At 41.0% G+C, this 24075-nt stretch overlaps 2 protein-coding genes and 1 non-coding gene across 7 annotated transcripts in view; 2 read left to right on the forward strand and 1 right to left on the reverse strand.

Moving 5' to 3' along the window:
* PLAG1 (PLAG1 zinc finger) overlaps window positions 1-706 on the reverse strand; it is a 52399-nt gene extending 51693 nt beyond the window's left edge. For all 5 annotated transcript variants that reach the window (XM_034668088.1, XM_034668090.1, XM_034668085.1 and 2 more), the window contains exon 1: window positions 478-706. The gene's annotated coding sequence lies outside the window, so the exon portion shown is untranslated. The remainder of the gene's footprint in view (window positions 1-477) is intronic.
* A 79-nt stretch (window positions 707-785) lies between these two features.
* CHCHD7 (coiled-coil-helix-coiled-coil-helix domain containing 7) lies at window positions 786-7662 on the forward strand. The gene is made up of 4 exons (XM_011223781.3): window positions 786-939; window positions 3954-4023; window positions 5484-5582; window positions 6346-7662. Exons 2-4 carry the CDS (start codon window positions 3970-3972, stop codon window positions 6448-6450), a joined length of 258 nt encoding a protein of 85 aa, XP_011222083.1. The 5' UTR covers window positions 786-939; window positions 3954-3969; the 3' UTR covers window positions 6451-7662.
* Window positions 7663-17574: 9912 nt separating this feature from the next.
* On the forward strand, window positions 17575-17680 carry LOC117803933. The gene has a single exon (XR_004628048.1). It is a non-coding gene; the product is annotated as a U6 spliceosomal RNA (small nuclear RNA).
* The last annotated feature ends 6395 nt before the right edge of the window (window positions 17681-24075 follow it).

Genomic DNA, 24075 nt, shown 5'->3' on the forward strand with positions numbered 1-24075 from the left:
GGTGGAAAATGCGGAGAGTTTACTCTCAAAACTGAATTTATATTAATTTTTCCCTTATTTTTCGGGTCTCTAATGTCTTCCGCTCTCGCTGCTGCCGCTGCCGCTGTCACAATATTCACAGCACCAGAGAGGAGGAGGAGGAGGAGGAGGAAAACTTTTCAAACTTTCCAGACCCTGAATAAAGGGTTTTTTTTTTTTCCCACCGACCTCACCTTTGGGTCTCCAGCCGCATCGCCCCCTGCCCTGTCAGAAGCGACTTCGGGAGTCCTCACACCCCCGCTTAATTATTTTATTTTATTTTTTATTATTATTTTTCTCTCTGGGGTCCTGAGCAGGGGCTGAGAGTAGCACAAACTTTTCCTCCTCCTGCCGCCGCTGCTGCTCCTCTGCCCCCTCGGCTAGTCCCATAATTTAAATAACCCTGATATTTCTCCCGCTAAACGCCTCTCCGCCGCCCCGGACCCCGGGAGAACTCACCGCGGGGCTTTAACATCCTCCCTCCGGCCCGTCCGCCGCCTTTACACCGCCCGCGGAATTTCTAATAATTTTTTTCTCATATTTCGGGCTGGACGCGGCGGGCCTGGAAATTGTTTCCTTACGCCTCTTTCCAGCAGCCATTGTAGTGTATGCGCTGCCCCTGCAGCCCAACTTGCAGCTCCCGCTGCCGCCGCTGCCGCCGCCGCCGCCGACGTCGCGCCCACCGCCGCCTNCCTCAGCCCTCCCCCCGCCAGCTGGAGGCGGGGAGAGACCCGCCCGCCCCCGCCCGGCAGGGCCCGGAACGGCTGTCAGTCTGGCGACGCCGCGCGTTGATTGGGCCGGCGGCCTCCGGGGAGCGGGGGCAGCAAGTTGGGATGCGCGCTACTTAAGGTCCAGCTGCGTGAGCCATTGACGTGTTTGGAGCTGGAGACGGCCTGGGCGCTGGCGAAGCGGCCGCTCGAGGTGAGTGGGTTCCCCGCCCCTCCCGCGGCGGCTGCGGGGATGCGAGAAGAGAGGGGTGCACCTGGGCCACCGTGGGCCCGAATCCTCTCCTTCGGCGTGAAGCCGCTGTCACCAGGCCCCGCCTCAGCGCAGGCCCTTTCGTGTCGCTCCTTCTCTCCACGACACGGGTTTATTCGAGCTGGAGACGAGGAAGGTGACCCTCGCCCTGCCTGGACACCTCTAATTCATCCTTCACCCTGCTTCTCAGCCTTTGGGGCGTAATTGCCAACCCCCACCCCAATTTCCTGCGTTTTCCTCTCCCCCTGCCCCACTCGGCTCTGTCAAAGGTCAAAGCAAGGTGTGTTCACCTGTGCGGGTTGTCCACCGTTAGACGGGCAGGCAGCATCGCCGAAGGCAGCGAGGCCGCGGGCTCGCATCTCCAGTTTCTCTATTCGACTTTCCCGTCCCTCCCCGCCGTGCCATTCCGACTTCCTGACCCTGCCTTTCTGCACCCAGCAGTGGGTTAAGGGCTTTAGGTTCTCGCATAACGTGTTTCAGCTTCCTGCTAGTTCCATCTGCGTTTTATCAGAACCGAAGATCCTGCCTTGGCTCTGACCAGCATGTGAGCATGGATGTATTCAGTAACGTTCTCTTCCTCTTCCCTTTCAAAGCTTGTTGGAGAGTGGGGATGTGAACTGGATGGGAAATCAAGGCATACTTTTTAAAGCAGTTTGCCTTTTGGAGAAGATTTTAGAGCTATTCCTCTACTGTGCCGTGCTTTTGCGGCCCCTCCCTCAAATCTTTGGGTTTTTTCCTAGCTTTGCAAGTAGAGCTCTGTAGTATTTGTTTAGTGCCTTAAGAAAGTAAGCAGATAAGTCCTCTCCAGCAGAATACTCGATCTTCCCTTTAGCCCCTGTCCTCACTGTAAATTGACATTTCCTCTTTATTTCCAGTTGATACGTGAGGATTCATGCAAAGAAGGTGACATTTAGAAATCCAAACTTACATTGACTTGTATGTAGAATCCAGAAGGAAAAGGAAATGAAATCTGAGTAAATTCATTCTCCAGACCTGATTTGCATATGTGATGTTACCTAGATGTTATTTTTAAAGAATTCTTGACTGATGATAATAAAATGCAGTGAAAGTACACTTTCATGTAAGGCACAGCAACCAGAGTTTTGTCTATGTTTGATCATTGCTGAGATTATATATATAACGAACTTGAACAGTTAAGCAGAGTTCTGTATTCTTACATCATAGAATGGATGTAAAAAAGAAGGGTGTGAGTTTACTTAGTACCATCATCTCTCAGTACGAAGTCAAGCCTGCAAAAGAATTCTGTTAGGAGAGGAAGAAGCTTCTAGATATAATTGAATAGCACCTTGAATTTCTTTTTTTACCTAGATGCTTCTGTTAACTAGGTATATTCATGTATTGTTCAATGGAAATGATGAAATGTAAGGATTACTTAGAGGATTCCTAAAAATTAAAGGATCCTGGACTGACTAAACTTTTCTCCCATCCTTCTTTGCAAAGATTGATCTCCTTTAGCCTGGGCATCCTGGTCTCTGAACTGGGTGACTCTTGATTGCAAATACCTCCACTATTTAGGAGCTTATGGGGTTTGATTGATTTTCCTGAATGTACTTTATTTCTTTTAACATGACTGATATTTTTTGACGGTGTCATCTTGGGAAAGAAAAGTAGAAACCACTTCATACAAAAATTCTGATCTTTGGTTATACTGACTGATGCAGTTTTTTATTGGGTGGTGTTATGTAGGTCATACTGCATTATTACTTGTTTCTCCTTCCATCTTTAGGTGGAGGATGGTTAAGCTAGAACCGAATTCGAGAGTACAAATTAGCTCAGCCCCTTAAACTTAGTGCAGAGCATTTAAAAATATTTGTGGGTGGCTCATCAATAGTATACCGATATACTGAAATGAAAAAAATCACTTTGAAATAATTGACAGTTCGTTGATTATTGTTTTTTTAATCTTCTCTTTTAGTTCCTTTCTATGACATGTCTTCAAAGATAATAGGCATACCAGTTTCGGTTGAACTCCATTATAGAGAGTGGTCGTCCTGGAATATAGTTGACATATATGAGTACTTTGTGACTTGACTTGGAATCACTAGATGGCTCTTAGGGAACTGTGATCATCTTTAATCCGTTAAGACTTATGTGTAAGGCTTGAGTTGGAAGATTAATGGACCACAGTAGCATTCTGCGACTTCCTTTAACCAAGGGAAGTATGTTAAATAGATGTCACTGGAGGTAAAGTTTCAGCTCTTCAGAATGCCAACTAAGAAACAACTTTGTTTTTTTAGTATATTGACCACCCTGGTGCTGGCTACAGAGTACACGGTTTAGTAAACAAATGTTTTTGCTAAAGTTGGGTTGTACTAACTATTCCACTCTTATTTTGTGTGATGATCAAATATATAATAAGGAAGTAATCATTAGAATGCATGCTGTATTTGGGGCACCTAGGTGGCTCAGTCGGTTAAGCGTCCGACTCTTGATTTTGGCTCAGGATCCTGGGATCAAGCCTTGCAGTGGGTTCCCCACTCAGCTGGGAGTCTGCTTGTCTCCCTCTGCACTCCCCACCCCCGCCACCCCCACTTGCACATGCTTGCTCGTTCTCAAATGAGTAAGTAAATAAATAAATAAATAAAATTTTTTAAAATAATGCATGCTGTATTCTTAAGGTTTTTTAGTATATTTAATAGCTTAACCTTTAGAAGTAAAGATAAACTAAAACTGAATTACAACTGAACTATCTTCCTGGACGTTATAATCAGATTTCAGTGGATGAATTTAAATATGGCCCTTGTGCTGAGGCACCATGGCAATGCAAAGGAAAAAAACAAATATTTATTCTCATAATACAGAGGACATGTGAAGATCCTTAGTGGATAATCATTATGCCAAAATTAATTTTTCAAGCACTCATGGGTCTAATGAGATGTGTTGATTTATTTTCTGTCATTCACTGTGTAACTCTTTTCTCCAACATTTGCCTGCAGTAAGAAAACTGTTAAGATGCCCATGGTAGCAAGGAGGCTGAGAGATCCTGACATAAACCCTTGCTTGTCGGTAAGGTGGTTTGCTTTTAATTTTCATGAGTATTAACTTGGAAAAACAGGCTTGTTCTGTTTTTGTGGGCGTCTGTTTTCTGCAGTTCTTGAATAAAGTTATTTCTATACAAGAAATATTCCTGGTCAGTGTATCCTTATTTCACTAGAGTGTTTTTAGGAATTCATAATTTAGCGAACAAAGACCCGTCCCTTCGAAGTTTCCATTTGTATAATGTGCAAGCATTTACTAGCCACTGCCGCACCAGACAGAGGTATATAACATCAAGGAAAATCTGTAGTCCAAAAATGAAAGGATTTTTCAACTACCACTGAAATTTATGTCTTAATAACAATAATTTCATCCTGTCGTTGAGACAGCCTGGCTGTGAATAAGGGGCTATAATAGAATTTGCCTTTTTAAAGCCTAAAGCTTTCCACAAAGGTATCATGTACACAAAATGTTTTGTGGTAATAATAAGGTCTTACTGGAATTTATTTGGTATGACTAGCAATAGTGACTTGTGGGTTTGTCACCCTGGAATAATGCAGTCATCAGACTGGTGCCATTCCCTGAACCTATATGTGTTTTTCAAATATACACATTCATGTTAAATATTTGGCATAGAAATTTAGCTTTGTTTCGTATATTAGATCTGTTTTGAACAGCTTTATTAAGTCTCTTTAGATAGACCATGTTTCTTAGATCTGTGAAGCAAATTACCTACCCCTTTAGTTAAAGCTTTCTTCTAGATGACCTCTCAGAACATATTTTACACTTTGAAGTTTGTTATCCAATCTACTTCCAGTTTAGACAGCTTAATTTTAATTCCCAAATGGCTCCTACCTTCCTTTGAACTCACAGCCCTGTGTTGCTCTCTTAGGTTTTGAAGTGATATTAATGATATCTATTAAAACTGCATACATAATAGTATATGTACTTGCGTAATGGAGGGAATGATAGCCAAAAATACGTTGAGTGAGTGGTGTTAATTTAAGTTGCCTTGATGTAGACTAGTTATTAGCGACTTACTTAGGATCTTGAAACCAGCTTAACATCAAACAGTCAAGTCCAAGTGAGAACTTGGAAAAGCAGGACAGCTGCAGTCCGCATCGGGAGACTGGGTTTTGATTCTCTCTGTGCAGTAGTGATTTTCAGCACCTTGCACCTCGCCTCAGTTTCTTTGTTAAATGGTTACTGGGATAAATGATCTCAGTTCATGCTCCAGTTCAAGTTCCCGCAATCGGGTATTCAGAAAACTGACCCAGACTCTGAAAAGGAAGATGTCTGCCCTGAGCAGAATGAGTGCTGGAATGGTTAGAAAGATAGTTCAGTTTCCGTTCATTATATGTTCATTAAAATGAACAGAAAGGAACGAGTTCATATTACCTGCTTTGGGGGGAAGCAGATTCCGAAGTTTGGGGGGTTTTTTTTAGATCCCATTCCACCCTCTTAAATGATGCCTCTCTTACATATTTAAGGAATCTGATGCTTCTACCAGATGTATGGATGAAAATAACTATGACAGGGAACAGTGTTCCACTTACTTCTTGAAGTACAAAAACTGCCGGAAATTCTGGGTAAGCCTAGCTTGGTTACTTTTGTGTTAAAACTCCTCTCTTAGGCTTGAAACTGAAGCCCAAAATTAGTGAGTACCACAATCCCTTCTTAGTGATGACTGGGGAAACTTATCTTTTTGACTCTTCTCTGTGTGTCCTGAAGGATCCTTGAGAGCCCTTATTGGCTGCCTCCTCCTCCTCCAGGCTGGAAGAATGCAGGTCTCATATAGGTCGGTCTTCCTATGCATATTTAAGAGCCGCAGTCTTAAAACAATAACCTTGTTATAATTTTAGTTCTCCTGGAGATGAACAGCACGGAGAGCTTGCTCTGTCATAACGCATTTTAGGCTTCCATTTCTGCCTTCTTTCCCACTGCCACCCCTGGTTGTTATAATGGTCCCATTTTTCTTGAGACATTGGTATATGATTTCTGTTTCTCTGAGCACTGGATCCAGCTACTTCCTTTCCCTCTTCTAAATTAACTGTCGCTTTCATGTGGCAATTATTTAGTAGATCCTCTTGATGGACTGGACTCCTGTGCTCTGGTACTTAAACAGTATATATTCCCATCCCAATCACCGTCAACATATTCCTAGGGGAATGATCACTTCTGTTTGTTAGTTTGAAAACGTTATCTGAAGTCCTAGAATTAGTTTTTTGGTTCCTCTTAATACTTGGTTTTTAGAATTTCCTTTTTGAGGAAGTAGTGGCCAATAACTGGCAAATGATTAGCATTAATACATGACTGATTTTGGTTTCTTCTTCTTTTTATACCCAATTGCAGAATTCTATCATGGTCCAGAGAAGACAGAATGGAGTGAAGCCATCTATGCCTACAGCAGCAGAAAGAGACGAGATCCTGGGGGCAATGGGAAAGATGCCTTACTGACTGTTTGCATTTAAATTGTTTATTTCATTTAGAAATAGATGAATATTTTTAACGAAGATTACTGTAATCTTTTAACCCCTTTCAGGCCTTACCCAGACAGATCTTAAATTCCACAAGGGGAGATAAAGTTAAGTTAGCCTTGCGTCCTTTGTGTTTGCTCTCACTGCCATGATGATAGTCTGCCAGCACTGGCTGTGCCATGCTGCTGAGTTCTCATGACTTCCTGAAGGTAAGGGAGCAGTAGGAAAGGTGACGTGAGGAGTGGAGCTTTTCCACTGGGTAACAAGAAAAGGTAACAAGTAAACACTTACTGGCGGTGAAAGGTAGGTGGTGTTTCCAAGGATGGGAAATGATGCGAGCAACAGCATGGTGGAAAGAAAGCTTAACCTAACTTTGGTGAGTGGTCTGTAGACTGTTCCGCCTAGAGTTTGAGGTGGTTGGTGGAGTGGCAGAACAGACTGGGAAGGTAAGTTCAGGGTGGATGTGTGGTGGGCCTCAAATTTCAGTCCAAAGTAAGACCTTTGTGCTCATTTCACTCCCTTGTCTTTGTTTAAATAAGGGTAGTACGTTGACTGGGCAGGGAAGCAGGGGTGCAGGAGGGTTGTCTTAAATAAATGGACTGCCAAAGAACTGGTTTTCTTTTTTTTTCTTTCTTTCTTTCGGGAAAGGCTTTAGTTAAAGGATTCTGTGACTAAAATCTGTACATACTGGATAACCTGCAGGCATAGTATTCTTGAAGCACAGTAATGCCATAAAAGGGTGATTCTCTTAGAAGGGGGGATTTCTGTTTGCAAAAAGAGATGGGCTAGGAAGGTTATGAAGGTTCACAGGTGAACACACTGGGATGAGACTAGAGCTCCACTTCATTTTCTGCTATAAACACAGGAATGTTCAATATGGCAATTGGGGTGGGTTGTGTGTCAGCTTTCATACCCACCACTTTTTTAAATCCAATTTATTTCGTTTACAGAACAGTTTTAGAACCTGTTATTTAGTAAAATTTACGTATACTAAAAAATCAATGAAAACAAATAGCTCATGTCCCTTCTCTTTATCTGGTGCTGGATCAAGAGTATTATTTTAAAGGCTGCTGACAACAAACTATCCATCTCATTGGTCTTAGTCCAAAACCCAGGTCAGATGTTTTTAAGCCATATGACCCTGATTGTTAAATGTGATTCCATTTGAATAAAAGGTGGATTGTTTGAGAAATTCCTTGATTTGTATTGATTGATCTAAAAATGATGGATTAAAATAGGACCTGACAAGAAACTAATAGTTACTTCTGTGACAAGCATTTCAGTATTTTAAGCGTGCTGTTTGAGGGTGTGGAATTTTACTGTCACCTCTTTAAATGTACCTACCAATATCAATGTTTATCTGGCAGCTGTTTGTCTTTGCCTAGCTTCTTTTTTAAAAAAACAGCAACTTTATTAAGATACAATTCAGATACCATATAAATCATCCATTTAGAGTGTACAATACAGTGGTTTTTAGTATATTGACAAAGTTGTGCAGCCATCATCACATTTGATTTTAGAACCATTCACTCCAGAAAGAACCATAAGCACACATTCATTTCCTCTTAACACCTCCCTTTCTCCCCACCTGTCCAACACTTGGGCAACTATTTTCTTTCTCTAGAATGGCCTATTCCGATCATTTATATGAATGGAATCATACAGTATGTGGTCTTTTGTGACTGGCTTCTTTTGCTTGGCCTGATGTTTTCAAGACTCACGTTACGTGTATCAGTCCTTCATCCCTTTTTGTTGTTGAATAACATTCCAATGTATGGATCTACCACATTTTATGTATCCATCAGTTGACGGACATTTGGGTTGTTTCCGCTTTGGGGCTATTATGAGTCATGCGGTTTCTTGAACATTTGTGTACAAGTTTTTGTGTGGTCATTCATTTCTTTTTGAATATATCCGTTGGACTTGAATTGCTAGGTCACATGGTAACTATGTTCAAGCTTTGGGAGAACTGACGAGCTATTTTCCAAAGTGGCGGCACCATTTTACCATGTATGAGAGTTCCAATTTTTCCACATTCTCATTAACACTTATTATCTGCCTTTGATTACAGTCATCCTAGTGGGTGTGAGCTGGTACCTCAATGTGGTTTTGCTTTGCATTTCCCTGAAGGCTAGTGATGTTGAGCATCTTTTTATGTGCTTATTGGCCAGTCATATAACTTCCTCGGAGAAGTGTTCATTTAGATCCTTAGCCTATTTTTAAGTTGGGTAGTGTATTTTTATTATTGAATTGTAAGAGTACTTTATATTAACCACAAGTCCCTTATCGGATAGAGGTTTACAAATATTTTCTTCCCGTCTCTGGGTTGTATTTTCACTTTATGGTGTCCTTTGAAACACAAAGGTTTTTAATTTTGATGAAGTCCAATTTATTTTTTCTTTTGTTGCTTTCGCATTGCCTAATTCAAGGTCAAAAAGACTTACATCATGTTTCTTCTAAGAGTTTTGTAGTTTTAGCTCTTACCCTTAAGTCTTTGATCCATTTTGAGTTAATTTTTGTGTATGGTATGAGGTAGGAATCCAACTTTTTTTTTTTTTTTTTTTTTTTTTTTTTTTTTTTTTGCATGTGGTTGTCCAGGTCCCACCAACTTTGGTTGAAAGGCTATGCTTTCTCCTGTTGAATTGTCTTGGCATTCCTACTGCAAATCGATTGCATATTTAGAGTTTATTTCTGGATTTTGAATTTTATTCCACTGATCTATATGTCTGTCTTTAATATATACTGTATTATATACTATACACTGTCTCGATTATTGTAGCTTTGTAGTAATGGCATAGCTCTTTGATGAATGGTTTCTTTAAGTGTGTTTTCTGTGAAGTATTCTTGGTGATGAACTAATTGGGGATTTTTGACCAGTAAATCTTTAATGTGTGTAATCATAATATGGCTCCACTTAGGCAAGGATGTTGAGTTCTAAATTTGTCTTCACTAATTCCCTAATTCCTTGTTTGCCTCTCTACACATACCTTGATCACATCAGGATCCTCTTCTTGTACCCAGATCATGCAAGACCCTGCTGCACCACTTTGGAGAGGCAGGGTCCCATCCCCACTGTCAAATTTGCCACTATTGTCCTTCTCTTTCCAAGACACTATGGGAGAAGTGAAGCTAACCTGATAAATCAATTGTATCAGGATGTGTGTTGGTACAATGAGAAAATTTTCAGGCAAGCCTTTGATATCAACTATCAACTAACAAAATGTGTAGAAGGCATTTTATTGTGTTCACATGCATCTCTCAGAGGAAGCGTCTCATTGCAGATTCTCCACACAGTGGGAGAGAGTGGAACGCTGTTGCAGTATGTAGAAACAATCCTTTTAAGAATCACTACCTACTTGAAAGCTCCCAGTGGATATAAACAATATCATTCATGGTTATATCCCTAATACCTGGTAAGCTTCTAGTGTGTGTAATTGATCAACAAATGTGTATGTATGGGGGCTGAGGGGTGGCTTTTTAAAATTGACACATTGAAAAACACGCTCAAACAACACAAAAGGGTATGCAATGTTCAAAGATCCAAATAATGCAAAAGGGTATACAGTGTCAATAAATCCGCCCAGAAGCAGCCCGTGTCAAAAAGTTTTCAAGGTTTTTATGCATATAAAGGATATCTGTATATTGTTTCTTTTGTACAAAAGGAACAGCATAGTGTGTAAGCTGGAGGTACCTTGTTTTTTTCTCTTAGTGATAGAATTGGGAATAATTCTCTACCAGTGATTATAGATTTACTCCATTTCTTTCAACGGTTGCAGTTTTCCCTTCTGTGGTTATACTGTCATTGAACCAGCTTCCCACTGATGGGTTCGCTATTAGAGACAAGGTTGCAACAAGCATAATTGTGTATGGCTCTTTGCCTGTTCTGTTTTCATCTCTATAATACATTGCTAAGAATAGAATTTCTAGTTTAAAGGCTCCTGCATTTTAAATATTGTAAGTACTGACAAACCACCCTCCCTGGAGGGACACACAAGTTTCTACTCCAATGAACAAAGCCTGTGAGTGTTTTTTTCCTCGCCCCCCCTCAGTCCCACTGGGTACTTCAATTTTTTAAAAAAGATTTATTTATTTATCTATCTATTTATTTATTTATTTGGGGGGGGCAGAGGGAGAGGGGGAGAGAAACTTAAGTAGACTCCACGCTGATGGAGTGCAGAGCCCAGCACAGGGCTGGATCTCAAGACTCTATGCCAAAACCAAAAGTCTGACTCTTAATGGACTGCACCACCCAGGTGCCCCCCCCCACTGGGTCCTTTAAAACCCTTTCATCCTTAGAATTGTTGAATGGGTATACTTATTTCCTTTGTCCTCTTTTTTGGATTGTTGATGTGAATGATTTGGGGAACTCTTGATATTGTAAGGAAACTACGTCTCTGTCATTGGTATTCTGTATCTTTTGTCTCTTAAAATTTCTGTGCAGTGATTTACATTTTAATGTAATTAAATCGACCAATCTTTTTGTTTATGGTTTCTGGTGGTCAATAAATATTAAATGAATCCAAGTACAAGTACTGCTATTACAGTTCAATTCTACTCCACAAATATTTGCCAAGTGTCTATAATGTGCAAAGTGCTAGGCTAAACAGAGTGGAGGAGCATGCATGAATAAGTCACCATCTGGCCCTCAAAGAACTTCACTATGCTGTGTGGGAGGAGGAAGTGAGTACCACAGTGGGAGCAAGAGTAAACTTCTAAGAGGGTAAATACCTTAATAAACACAAAGGGACACGTGCATGTAGGGTATTGAGGATTAGCCTCTACTGACAGAGACCAGAGTATGTGAAGGAAGAAATGTAGACGGGTAGAGTGGGTTCACATTATGAGGGGCCTTAAATGCTATGCTTGGGACTTTAAACCTTATTCTGTATCTAAAGGAAAGCTACAAAGTGTTTTGTGATGGGGAGGGTCAAATCTGGTTTGTGTTTAGAAGAATAATTCAGGAGGTGCCGAGACAGGGTTTTACAACGATCCTAGATCACTGCAACTGTCTCAACTGTTTTCCTCCATAAATTCTTGCCTGACTCCAATTCCTTCACTATGCTGCATCCTGGAGAGTCTTTCCAAAATGCAAATACAGTAATTCCTGCTTAAAATTCCAAGACTTATCCATTGCATCAGGACACATGTCCAAATTCCTTCTCTTGGTTCGCAAAGTCCTTTAAGATCTGGGGACATTCGTGAAGGGCACAGGCTTGAGGAAGTGAGGAACGGGTCTGCTTTTGGACACACAAGATCAAGCCCGTGTCTTCAAGGACCTTCCATCTCAGCGAGGGAGGCAGACATGGAAATATCCCACTGTATCCTTGCCCTGTGGGGTGTCTTGCTGCCACCTTCTCCATTGCCCGAATACACCCAATTTTCTCAACTCGAGTGGCCATCTCTCAAGTGCTGCAGTTAAGTGCTCTCTCAGGTTTAGTTTACGTGGATCATCTCTAGTCCTAGCACCGCCGGTCAGAGTTAATGTCACTTCTTCATTCCCTGCTCATCTCTATGGTGACAGTGTGTATTCCCTGGGTAGCTGAGGACATGGTAACATTAGGCAAATAAAGTCACCTAGGCGTTCTTTTAATTTCTCACTTTCTGTTTTTATTTTGTAGAATAAGGAAACGAGAAATGTTGCTTAAGTGTCATATGCTTTATTCTGAAAAGGAGCTATAAAGAGGTGGGCTTGGTTTGCTTTTCAGTTGCAAACACAAGAAAGAACAATTTTCCTTGACAGGTTTAAGATTACAAGCAGTTTCTATTGTCGGTGGTTGAGCGTGCAGTGGTCAGTGTGAGGTCTGCCCCCCTCCCGCCTTCAGACTCCGCAAGCCTGCTGGACGTCTCTCAGGGTGCTGGGCTCTGCCTCTGTCTACTGGGTGGAGCTCTTGCACACTGAATGCAACGTTTGTTTCACAGCACCTGCTTTCTTCCAGGAAAGCTTGTAAATTTACATTTAAAAATCCGTTTGTCTACAAACACTGTCACCCGTCTATACGACAACCTCACCTACATGCAGGGACTCAACTTTTCGGTTTCTTTTATCACTATGTTTAGAGTCCACAAATAAATCGGCTTGGGACCAACTCCGATTCCCCCACCAACACTGATAGCCCTCCAGAGAAATGAAAAGAAAGCAAAGGTCATTTCACAGAGTCATACTCCAGTATTGGCGGGAGGAGGGCAAAGAAGGCAGGTTGCAGGGACGTTTAGGCAGGGGGAGGAGAGGGCCTGACGGGACTGATGAGGGGCTAAGAGAAGATGGGAGTGATTTAATGGGTGCAGGGCACTGGCTCTGGATGGCAATGAGCACTGAAGAATAAAAAATAAAAGATTAGTAATGATGAAAATAAAGCTTCCAATGCCAGAACTTACACCAGAAAGTCCTGCTTAATACACAGAAGTAAAACATGACATTATTGGAAATGGCATTGCGTTTGGAGTCAAAATATCTGGGTCTGAGTTCTGGCTCTGCCACTTGTTGCCTGTACAGTAAATTGCTTCAGTTTTTAGAGCATTTCCTATTATGAATATGTATTTTTTAAAGATTTTATTTATTTGTCAGAGAGAGAGAGCACAAGCAGGGGGAGCGGCAGAGGAAGAAACAGGCTCCCTGCTGGGCGGGGAGCCCCATGTGGGACTCGATCCCACAACCCTGGTATCATGACCTGAGCTGAAGGGAGACGCATAACTGACTGAGCCACCCAGGCACCCCATGAATATGTATTTTTAAAATGCCCTATTTTATAGGTCTTGTGAAACCCAAAGAAGATTTCACATGTGTTGTGCAAGTAGATGTTAACACCTGAAATGAATTTATAAGAAATAGATACACTGAATTTATTTGTAGTAAGTGAAAGCCTAGCTAATTTTTGGTCTACTTTGGTAAAGCTGTAATCTCAATTACTATAACCTTGTCAACTTGATCCCTTCTCTCAAAATCCCCCCTAGAATAACACCCAAACAACTCCATGTGTGCTAGAAGCCAAACTGATTGTTATTTTATTTCACTCCTTCACTTTTATAGTTTCACAATATAATTTGGCCCAGGATGTTCTCTCCTTATAATTTTTTCTTCTCACGCCCATGCACTACCCTGCATGCTTCATATACACCCGAAGCCTCCAATAAGCAAGAACAGGAAAATTCATTTTGGAAGAAGGAGATTATAAAAAGAACTGGAAACACTTACCAAGTCACTCAGAAGAAAATATTATCCACAATGTTCACGGCATGACGTGCATGAATAAAATGGACTACCGGCTAGATCGTCCCTCTACTCGTGCACAAGAGTGCTCTCCTTTCTCTTCCCTTCAAAAACTCTCCTCCATTCCCTTTAGGGACCACCTCTAGCTCTAATGACACCCTGAAGTCTTCCAGTGTGTCATCTGTACCCCACACTCCTCCTAGTCCCCAGGTAACTCTCCAACCTAACACGCAGCTTTCCCTCTTTGTCCCTTCCCTGTCCCTTGGCGCTCTGTACAGCTCTGACTCTGTCCCCAATTATATGTTGGGGCCTGTCATTTTGTCCCAGCATCGTACACATAGGTTGTATCAGTCACGTCCTGCCCCGAATTGCAAAAGCAGAGACCGTTATGGTCCTTCACTCTTGCACAGCACCCTGCGGTTTACAAGGTATTGTCAGAAACACGATCGATCAGATTTAAAACCCACCCCAACCCTGTGAAATCGGTGCTCTCCTTGGCTTGCAGATGGGAGATTGAGACCCTTGTAGTTTAAGGAGCCTGAGACCCTTGTAGTTTAAGACCCTTGTAGTTTAAGGAGCCAGATTTAAGGCTGTCCCGTTGCCTGCCCCACGCACACACTCCCGTTTTCCTTGTGGTGGACACTGCCTCCTCAGTGACTTTCCGTTTCTTTGCGGCTCCTGACTGTGGCTATTATTCAGATTACTATTCATTTTGCCAATTAGCACTTACTGAGTCTGCACACAGATAAAAGGCTTCTGTAGGGGATGTAAAAGTGAATGAGAAAATTTATATTCTAGGAGGAAATTTACAAATTAATCAGCACCATTGACTCTATAGTGGATTCTCTACCAAACCTTTCATTGATGAGTTCTTTCAAAATGTTTGATTCTGTGCACCCTGTCAACTCTGTCTCTGCGTCTGCTCTTGAAGTGATAGTGAGATGTGACGTTAGTGAGAGAGGACAGTGCTTTTCTTCATGAAATATCACGGGAGAGGAACACAAAAGGTCCGGGTAATCTGCAGGGTGGATTTTTTTTTTCTGGATAAAGAGGCTGGTTTTGTCATTTTGTTATACTGAAGAGCTTCCTGACACACACGTAGGCTTCTTAAAGACTCGTAGAATTGTGGATGGGGGTGGGGGTGTTTTCCATTTATAGTTCGTATACTTGGCAACTGGACTGTCATCTTGTCTCTCTGTTTCTTTCATTTCAGATGTATATGTCATCTTGTAGAACAGCATTCCAAACCCTTGACAGCTTCTGTATATAATTTCCACTTTTGGAGACTGTCTTGCACAACCTCAGTAGACTACATTTCTTTACCACTTGGGAAAACAAAACCGAACAATGAGGACACGACAACAAAACCTGGACTGGTTACTTTCTTCTGCAGTCCTGTCAGCCATAGGGTCCATGGTTCCAGCCCTTCACAGCCTTTGACCCCTAATATCTAGCATAGGATTGTTTAGAGTAGTGTTAGGGTCACTTACCTCTATCTCTTTGAAAAAAAATCCTTTATTTATAATTTTGGTAAGGGGGAGTGGAGAGAAGATGTGACAAGCTACAGAAACGAGGTATAGTATAGGACATGCACAGCTGGTCGTTGAAGGTGTGTGCTTTGCTTTGTACTGACTAGATTCATACCCCCACTTCTTTCTAACTATCCTAAGCTATCCTAAGCCATGAGCTTTGGACAAACTGCTCAATGTAAAGGTATCTAGGTCTAAAACTGTAAAGTACCAACCTCAGAGGGTGGTTGAATTGAATCAGACGATATCTGTAAAAAGCTTTGGCACGGTGACTGACACGTAGGAAGCCCCATAAAGAATTATTTATTTTTATTCTCTATTACCACCTTTTCAAGAGAAGGAAAAGTAAAAAAAAAAAAAAAAATTACGAAATCTCCATTCAAATAATGGGGTTTAAATTTTGAAAATCAAGGCTCTTATACTTTTTTATTTGCTGGAATAGTAGATCCATACTATCTACTTCCATGTTGTTGAACTCCTCATGTTCTCGAATAGAACGCTTGCATAAGAGTTTTTTAGTGCTGAGTGATTACCAAATCAATTATAGTAATTTTACTATCTGGATATCTCTTAGGGAGAGGGTCAGATGCATAAGATTGTATGGTTTGGCAACTCAATAATCTTCAATCAGACAACAGCATATTTACAAAGATAGAGCATTATGCTAATCTGAATAGAGACCTTCCTCCTGGAATGTTTATGACTCTGAGGTTCTGAATATTTCCCTAAACAAGAAAACAAAAGATGGGATGGATTTACTTAGAAGGGGTGAATAACCATGAGTGAATAAATTATATATTGAAACATAAGCTACTTTGAAGAATATGGGTCAGAATGGATCAAAGAAATGGGTGTGTTTCGATTAGGTAAAAGTTCTGGGCCACAGGGGACTGTAGAAGAAAAAGATGAACAGCGCTTAAAATTTTGTCAGAGTTCAGCACCCTGAGATGAGGAAGGTAAGCAAGGGAAAGATTGAGCAGTCAGTAAGGGGGGCTTTACGACCTGAGTGTTAGAGAAGTACCTATCTTTGGCATCTGTTCATTTGTACAGCAAATATTTATTGAATTCCTACTATAGGTACTACATTGTCCTTAAAGAGATTTAAAGCAAATGAGATTTATTAATGCACAAAATAGGCAAAGACCCCTGCTCTCCTGGAACTGCTCTGGTTAGAGAGAAAGAGAGAAAGAGAATTAGCAATAAACACAATAAATGAACTAGATAGCATATTAGAAAATTATAAGTGCTGTGAACAAAAGGACCCTGAAGGCAAGAGAAGGGGGAGGAGCAAGGAGATGTCGGTGGGCAGGGGATGTATTGGATATGGCAAGGGGCTCGGGCAACAGAGCTCAGTCCTCTCTGGTGATGGTTCAGGCTACCACCCAAATGGTTGACTGCTTTTCTAATGAATGTCTCCTGGGTTTTAGGATGTGGAAGTAAAAGAGGTCATGCGAATGTCCCGGTGAGAGCAGGAATAGGCATATAAAGAACTTGAAAATCATGTTGATTGAGGAAATGAAAATGTACCAGTGAAAATTAGTGTCAAAGCTTCCCAGGATCCAGGCAGCAAAGGACAACAGCGGGGGCAGGACCATGGGTAAGTGCAATGAACTTTAAAACTATGAACATATTTGCAAACCAGTAAGAAGAAATTGCTTAGAAATCACTAAGAAAGGCACAATTACCCAAAAAGGAAAATAAACAAAGTACAAGAAGGACAATCAATGAAAGAAGAAAAACAAATAGCTTACATATGTTAAAAAAGTTTTTCTTATAAAAAATTACATATAATAAAAAAAATTGGAATAAACATTTTACCTAAAAGCTTGGGAAAATGATCCCATTGTTAATAGATATAGAAAATGGATATAGAAACAGAATGGTGAAATCTTTTCAGAGGGCAGCATCCAAATATACGTGTGTGTGTGTTGTGTGTACATTATGTGTGTGTGTGTGTATAAGGATATACTCTCTATTAATATTTTTATTTACTTGGATTCAGCAATTCCTCGTATGGGACTACATAGTGAGTCCAAGTCATAATCACTTCATTGTTACAACAAATAAACACCAAAAAACGAATAACCCAGAAACTCACTTGACCCAACAGAAGGGAGGCTTATTACTACAGAATCCAAACCTAAGAGAGATCTATGAGATTGTGTATAAGATAGATGGGGGAATGGGAGGCTCAATGGGGACACATACGGGACTCTGTCCATTCCTTTCTTTACCTTGAGATCCCCTAGAGCAAACTCTTAAGAAGAGGAATATAGGGGTACTGGGAAGCTTTTATAGTAAACTAAAGAACTAATCAGAAATTGTGCAAAAATATGTCAAAAAAATTTGTTTGTGAAAACTGTGTATCGTGCTTGCTTCAATAGCACATACACGAAAATTGGAACGATTCTGAGAAGATTTGCTCAGCCCTGCCCAAGGATGACACACAAATTTGTGAAGTGTTCCATATTTTTGAATACTTGCCATTTACATCAACGTGGGTGGAACTGCAGAGTATTATGCTGAGTGAAGGACGTCAATCCGAGAAAGACAATTATCATATGTTTCACTCCTATGTGGGATATAAGGAATAGTGCAGAGGACCACAGGGGAAGGGAGGGAAAACTGGGAAGAAATCAGACAGGGAGAGAAACCATGAGAGACTCTTAACTATGGGAAATAAACTGAGGGTTGATGGTGGGGAGGGGGGTGGGGAGGTAAATGGGTGACGGGCATTAAGGAGGGCACATGATGTGATGAGCACTGGGTGTTACATACAACTGATGAATCACTGAACTGTACATCTGAAACTAATGATGTACTATATGTTGGCTAATTAAGCCTAAATAAAAAAATTATATATCATAAAAAAATAAAACTATGAACAGCAAGGGGTGATGAGGTGCTGTTGTCATACATAAAATGAGCAAAGACTTCATATCAAATCAATGTCCCATTATAAGCTCTTTGGATACTCATATTGATTAATGTATAATTTTGTTTTTGTTTAGAGTCAAATTCTAGAAAATGGATTTTTGTTTCACAGCATGGAAAAAGAAAAAAACCACATGAAGTTAAAAAAATAAAATAAGCAAAGACCGTGCAAGAAGTTTTTGAATTCAGAAACACTTTCAATTTTGAATCTATAGAATGCTAAACACCTCTGAAGAAAATTTCTTCCCACAGGGCGTCCTAAGATCCTAGGTGAAAAATTCAGTTAGTTGTCCATGGCCATCTTGTCAAGTATCTAGATGATTGACTCAGTTTCTCACTCTTCTTCAGGACATTTCTCTGTGTACTCATAGTCAAGCTTGGAATTGTGATCAGAAGGCGAGTATAAAATAATTAAGATACTAAATTGAGATTGGAGTAATGTAACCTCAGGTATAAGGAAGAAACACCTTTCCCTCTTTTTGGAAGCGGGCTGTTCATTGTGTGTTGGACCTGCGTCTCTGACAGAGGTGAGCAAACCTGATGAATCCCCATCTCAATATGTGGAGGGGCCCTGTAAGCCACAGGGAGCATTTGACAACTGATCTACTGCTATACATTCAGGCCATAGTGGGGTACTCCTCTTCAATTCCCACCTCCGGACCAGAGAACCAGTTGGGGAGAAGTGGAAGAGCCAAGGCCCTTGTAGCAAATTCTGAGACTTTCTCAGGGTCATCTGCAGTATGAACGTCTTTGAATTGGAGGACGTGATAGGAGCAAGAGTTCTCTGAACTACTTTTCTACTTAAACAGGGGTTCTCTCCTCTGATGCTTCAAGCTGGTGCTTGAAATCTCACAAAATAATAAAATAATATATCACTTCTTAGAATATGCTGGAGGCAGAGTTGTTTCCCTGAATGAACTGAAGGAATGACACAAAAATCACCTGTACCCGTCAGAACACCCGAAACATCCCACCCACACAAGAAGTTGCTCAAGTCATAATATTTCACAATAGTCCGGTCAAATTAAAACAATGGAGACAATTAGCATATGATCTCACTGATATGTGGAATTTGAGAAACAAGGCAGAGGATCATAGGAGAAGAGAGGAAAAAACGAAACAAGACAAAACCAGAGAGGGAGACAAACCATAAGAGACTCTTAATCTCAGGAAACAAACTGAAGGTTGCTGGAGGGGAAGGGCGGGGATGGAGTGGCTGGTGATGGACATTGGGGAGGGTATGTGTCATGGTGAGGGCTGTGTGTTGTGTAAGACTGATGAATCACAGACCTGTACCCCTGAAACAAATAATACATTATATGTCAATAATAAAATAAATAAAATAAATAAATAAATAAAAAGATTGCCATGTCACAAACAAGGAAACTGAGGTACGGAGAGGCTAGGTAATGGGTCCAAGACTCAAAGCAGGCCAACTTCTAACCCCAACTCCACCTCCCCCCAAAAATAAAAATAAATAAAAATAAAACAATGGAGACAACTGGAACGTGTAATAGGAACTGTATATACCAAAGGAAAAGAAAAGAGTCTGGATGCCTCCATTTTTAATGCCAAGAAGCAAACACAGAACACAGAGGTGAAAAATACGCACCTGATGTTTTCAGCAAATTTTTTTTCAAGTTTGGGGGATTCCTCTGTAGCAAATTTTCTGGACATCAGAAAGGGGAGAACAGGAGGCATCAGGGACAAGTGTGAGACAGAAGTAAGCAGACAGAGCCAGGGGCACGGGAAGCATATTTAATTTTAATTTGAACTTAAACATTTTTACAGAGATGTCAGCGTTTGTTGGCTTAGCTGTGAAACTCTGCTACGAGTTGCAATTGTTCCATAATGTAGCAACGAGGAAACGTTTCATGGAATTGTGTTTTTCACCTTTGGTTTTCCCTGCGTCTGTGCAAAATGTCGAGAAGAAGTTTACTCTGTGGTTTATGCTAAACAAATTCAATTCAGCATCCAGGTATGATTGCTCCATCAGCCAACTTAAGTACTTATTTTTAACAGTGTATTTTTGACTTTAAACACTTAAATCCATTGTGGTTTATCATGTCAATATATGTTTTGGCGCGTGCACAGCTCTGAGAAGGCCTGGTAAAATTCCTTAAAGGAGTCTTTGAAAAGCTGTTGGGGCCGGAGCAGGCCTCCCTGTTCCCAGAGAAGATAGATGTACATCTGAATACCTGAAAGCATATTCCGCAGCTGCCTGTCCCTCCTTTTCCAGAGCCAAATCCAGGCCCCAACGATGGGGTAAATGTACCAACCAAATAAGTTGTTTTTCAGTGAGTACAAACAAAATCCAAGAATTCGTGTTTGTGTGGGTGAGCTCACATTTTGAAATAAGAACAAATTAAATTTGTACCAGGACTTCAGTTACAATCCCAACCAAGTTTTCCCTCATCTGATCTCCAATAACAACCTGAGAAGACAGGCAGGGCAGCTCCTAAGGTTCCTATTTTCATAGATGAGGAAATAGATTAAAAAAATATTCAGCAACAGTCCAGGACCACGGTATTCTGTCCAAGACGGTGGATGGAGGGGCAGTTAATATACGATGTGTCTGGTTTTGTTTCAACTTCAAATCCAGTGCACATCTATTATATAACAGTGCTTCTTGACAACCAATCGACTGCAGGTAAATACTTAAAATATTGGTAACATGAGACCAGTGAATATTGTTATATTAGAGCTATTGGCAGAAATTGTTACTGTTTTTATCAGTGTCCTATTAAAGTGGCATAAGAAAGATTTTTAATAAAATAAGAACAAACAGATCGGCTCAGGAAGGAAAAATGTGTCCTTGTCTAGAATATTACTGGATAATGCGTTCTTTCAGTTCCTCTAGAACGTTCTTTCAAAGGTCCTTGCACCATTCAAAGAAGATGGGTGTTTGTGATGAGCACTAGTTAAAGATGGAAACACTCATTCTGCCAAGAACATTTTTGGGGGAGATATTCACTGTTAATAACTACGAGTTGTCTCCATAATAAAGCAATATTATTACCACTGCTGCCGCTGTTGCTACATTTCCATTAGTAATCACAATAACTAATATTTTTAAATGCTTACTGTGCACCACGCACTGTGCTGTGCACTTTCTATGGATACGTTGCTTTTCTTTCTCACTTATTCTTCATGGCAACCTTCAACCTTACATTATAGAAGAAACACCTATGACTTGGGGTTAAATGACTTGCACATATTCACCTAATTAGTATGGGATGGAGGCAGAATTTTAAAGTGGGCAATGTAATTTCAGAGCCCACAGCTTAAATGCTATGTGATATTGCTTTCTCAGCAGCTGCTAATAACAATAATAATAATAACTGGAATGTGTTGTTTATTATCCAACTTGTTATCAAACTTGTTTTTACCAATGACCTAAATGAGATTTGAAGAGGTGAAGTGATTTGCCCACGCTCCGTGGCTAGTAAATTAAGGGATATGTATTTAGATGCAAATAATCCGATTTCCAACAAGGAGAAATTGAATCCTCTGATTCTACTACTCCCCCTTCCTGTGAACGATCTCACAAATTAAATGGTGTGTCTAGATTCTCTAGAACAAGGGACTCAGAACTTCTGTCCTTCTAAATCCAAATTCCTGGGTTAGAAATTCTCAAACTTTTGAATTGACGAGGAATCACTTTCATTCTTCTGGAATGCTGTGGATTACAAAAGAGCTTGAGAGACCTGGCAAAGTGTAGAGTCACAATTAAAAAAAAAAAAAACCCAAACCTAGATGACTGGAAAGGTTTTTATTAAGTGTCAAGACCTGAGACCTTGAGATGCAAGGAATTACATTCTTGTTTGTTTTGAAGATGCTTCCTACCTGATTAAAAAAAAAAAAGTTATATTTGCTTTTGTGAAAAAATATTGCAAGGGGATACATGATAGCAGGTTCTGCTGGATCCTAGGGTTTTGGAGGAAGTGGTCCCTGAACAGAGCAGGGAGAGCTGCAAAGGCATAGCTCTCATCTAGCCTTGGCAGTGTCTAGGGATTAACCCAAGAGGTGCTGGAGAAGGCTCACTACAGAGCCAGCACGAAACATGATGCCTATTTGTTCTGTTTTCTCACATGGTAAAATGGAAGTGACCATCACCATATCAGGTAACGAAAGCCATCTTTATTATTGCCAATAGCTGTAATGAAGGGAATTGTCTTCTCTCACGGAATTCCCTTAACTTGATCTTCTCTTTCCAGACAAATCCAGGGAAGAGATGTTGAGGATTCCTCTAAGTGAATTGGCTTTTTTCTTTGACATGCTGGTGTGAATTCAGCATATGCACAATGTACTCTAGTGCAATGGCTTTCCAACATTACAAATTCCTAGAGGCATTTTGATGGAGAGATAAGCCCCTGGGGCAATAAGTAGCCCTAGTGTCTTACTGCTGTTGCGAAAAAGAAAACGCCTGGGTGGTTGCAGCTGAAGAACTGCCTGTGATCATATTGTCTGGATCCACTTCAGAGAGGGACCCACGGCAGGGAGGCAGGAGGTGTGCACGTCAGACCCCATCCCGGAGGGTGAAATGACCCCAACACTGCAAAAGATGGCCTCATACATGATGTACCTAGGCTGACAATGCAGTCCCAGAGGCTTGGACAGCGCTGAAATGTGTGAATCAACGCCGGAAATCGATCATGGCCTTCGCTTCAGTAAGATCATCGAGAGCAGTCAACACGGACCGGTGAGAAGCGTTTCATGGATGAGGACATATGGCAGTGAGACACCCCATCAGGCATTCTGGGAGTGAGCCACCATTCTGTGTGACCTTTGACAAGTCTTTCAACCAGTCTGGTCTTTACTTTCCTCATCTGCTTAATAAAAAATTAGACTTGCTGTTCATCAACACTTCCCTCCTCACCGAAGTGCTCTGATCTCCAGTCTAGACTCGTAGACCATGCTTTGAGAACCACTGATCTAAGTAACCTAAAAAAAACTGTACTTCTCAAGCTGCTGAAAGTATAAAGAAAGAAAAGCTTACTCACTGCTAGAATTTGGTTTCAGAGAGAGTTAATTATAGCATTTGGAGATGTGTCATTCATCCATCGCTGGTCAGAGTGAGGGTCAACCGTTTTTACTAAGTCATTTATTATCTCATTCTATAATTACTAGTCTCTAATCACCTAATTCTGTTCTACCAGCTTGTGTGAGCGGCGTGTTACTCTTCTATCCTCTGCATCGAAGCCCTAAAATAAACCTATAATGCTCGCGATCATCTTTCATTCTGTTGCATTTCAAAATTCTTCTGCTCCTGATTTTCTGATTATTTCTGTTTTTCCTGGCTATAGAATCATAGAATTACAGTCTTTCAGAACTAAAAGTGATTTTAGGAATTATTTAATCCTCTGTTTTACTTAATTGAAACTTGAGAACAGGAAAGATTATACAATTTGCCAAAGGCCTGCAACAGGTTAGTGGCAGAATTACACTCAGCCTCGGGGGCCTAACCCTTGACCTGCAGATTTCAGGGAGACCCAGGAGGCTCTGGCTTTACCAGAGGGCAGAACCCAATCTCACCTGATCTGAGAGATTAAGATACAGCTGCCTGGCTTCAGAAATGCCCCAGCAGAGGGAGCCACAGTGTAAGGTAGAATTTGGGCAGCCCACTCAAGACAGGGTGGAGAGAGGAGGATGAAATTAGAGTTGAGGGCATTTGGCAGAAGGTGAACTCTAGGGTTGAGCGAGAGTAGAAGGAGTTTACTGATCATAAACAAAGGTGGATGTCTTCAAACACCAAAATACTTATCCAGACACTCAATTATGTATTTTGCCAAAATCTCTACTTTGGTGAGTTTTATTTGTTTGTTTTTGGTGACTGTGTCCAACTTTGCCGAAAGTGCCGAACACAAAAGGACACATGTTGGCTGCTCTGGTGAGAATGGATGGGGAGGGGACAGGTGGAGGCAGGGAGCCCAAT

Source organism: Ailuropoda melanoleuca, chromosome 9, assembly GCF_002007445.2.
Source record: "Ailuropoda melanoleuca isolate Jingjing chromosome 9, ASM200744v2, whole genome shotgun sequence".
NCBI lineage: Eukaryota > Metazoa > Chordata > Mammalia > Carnivora > Ursidae > Ailuropoda > Ailuropoda melanoleuca.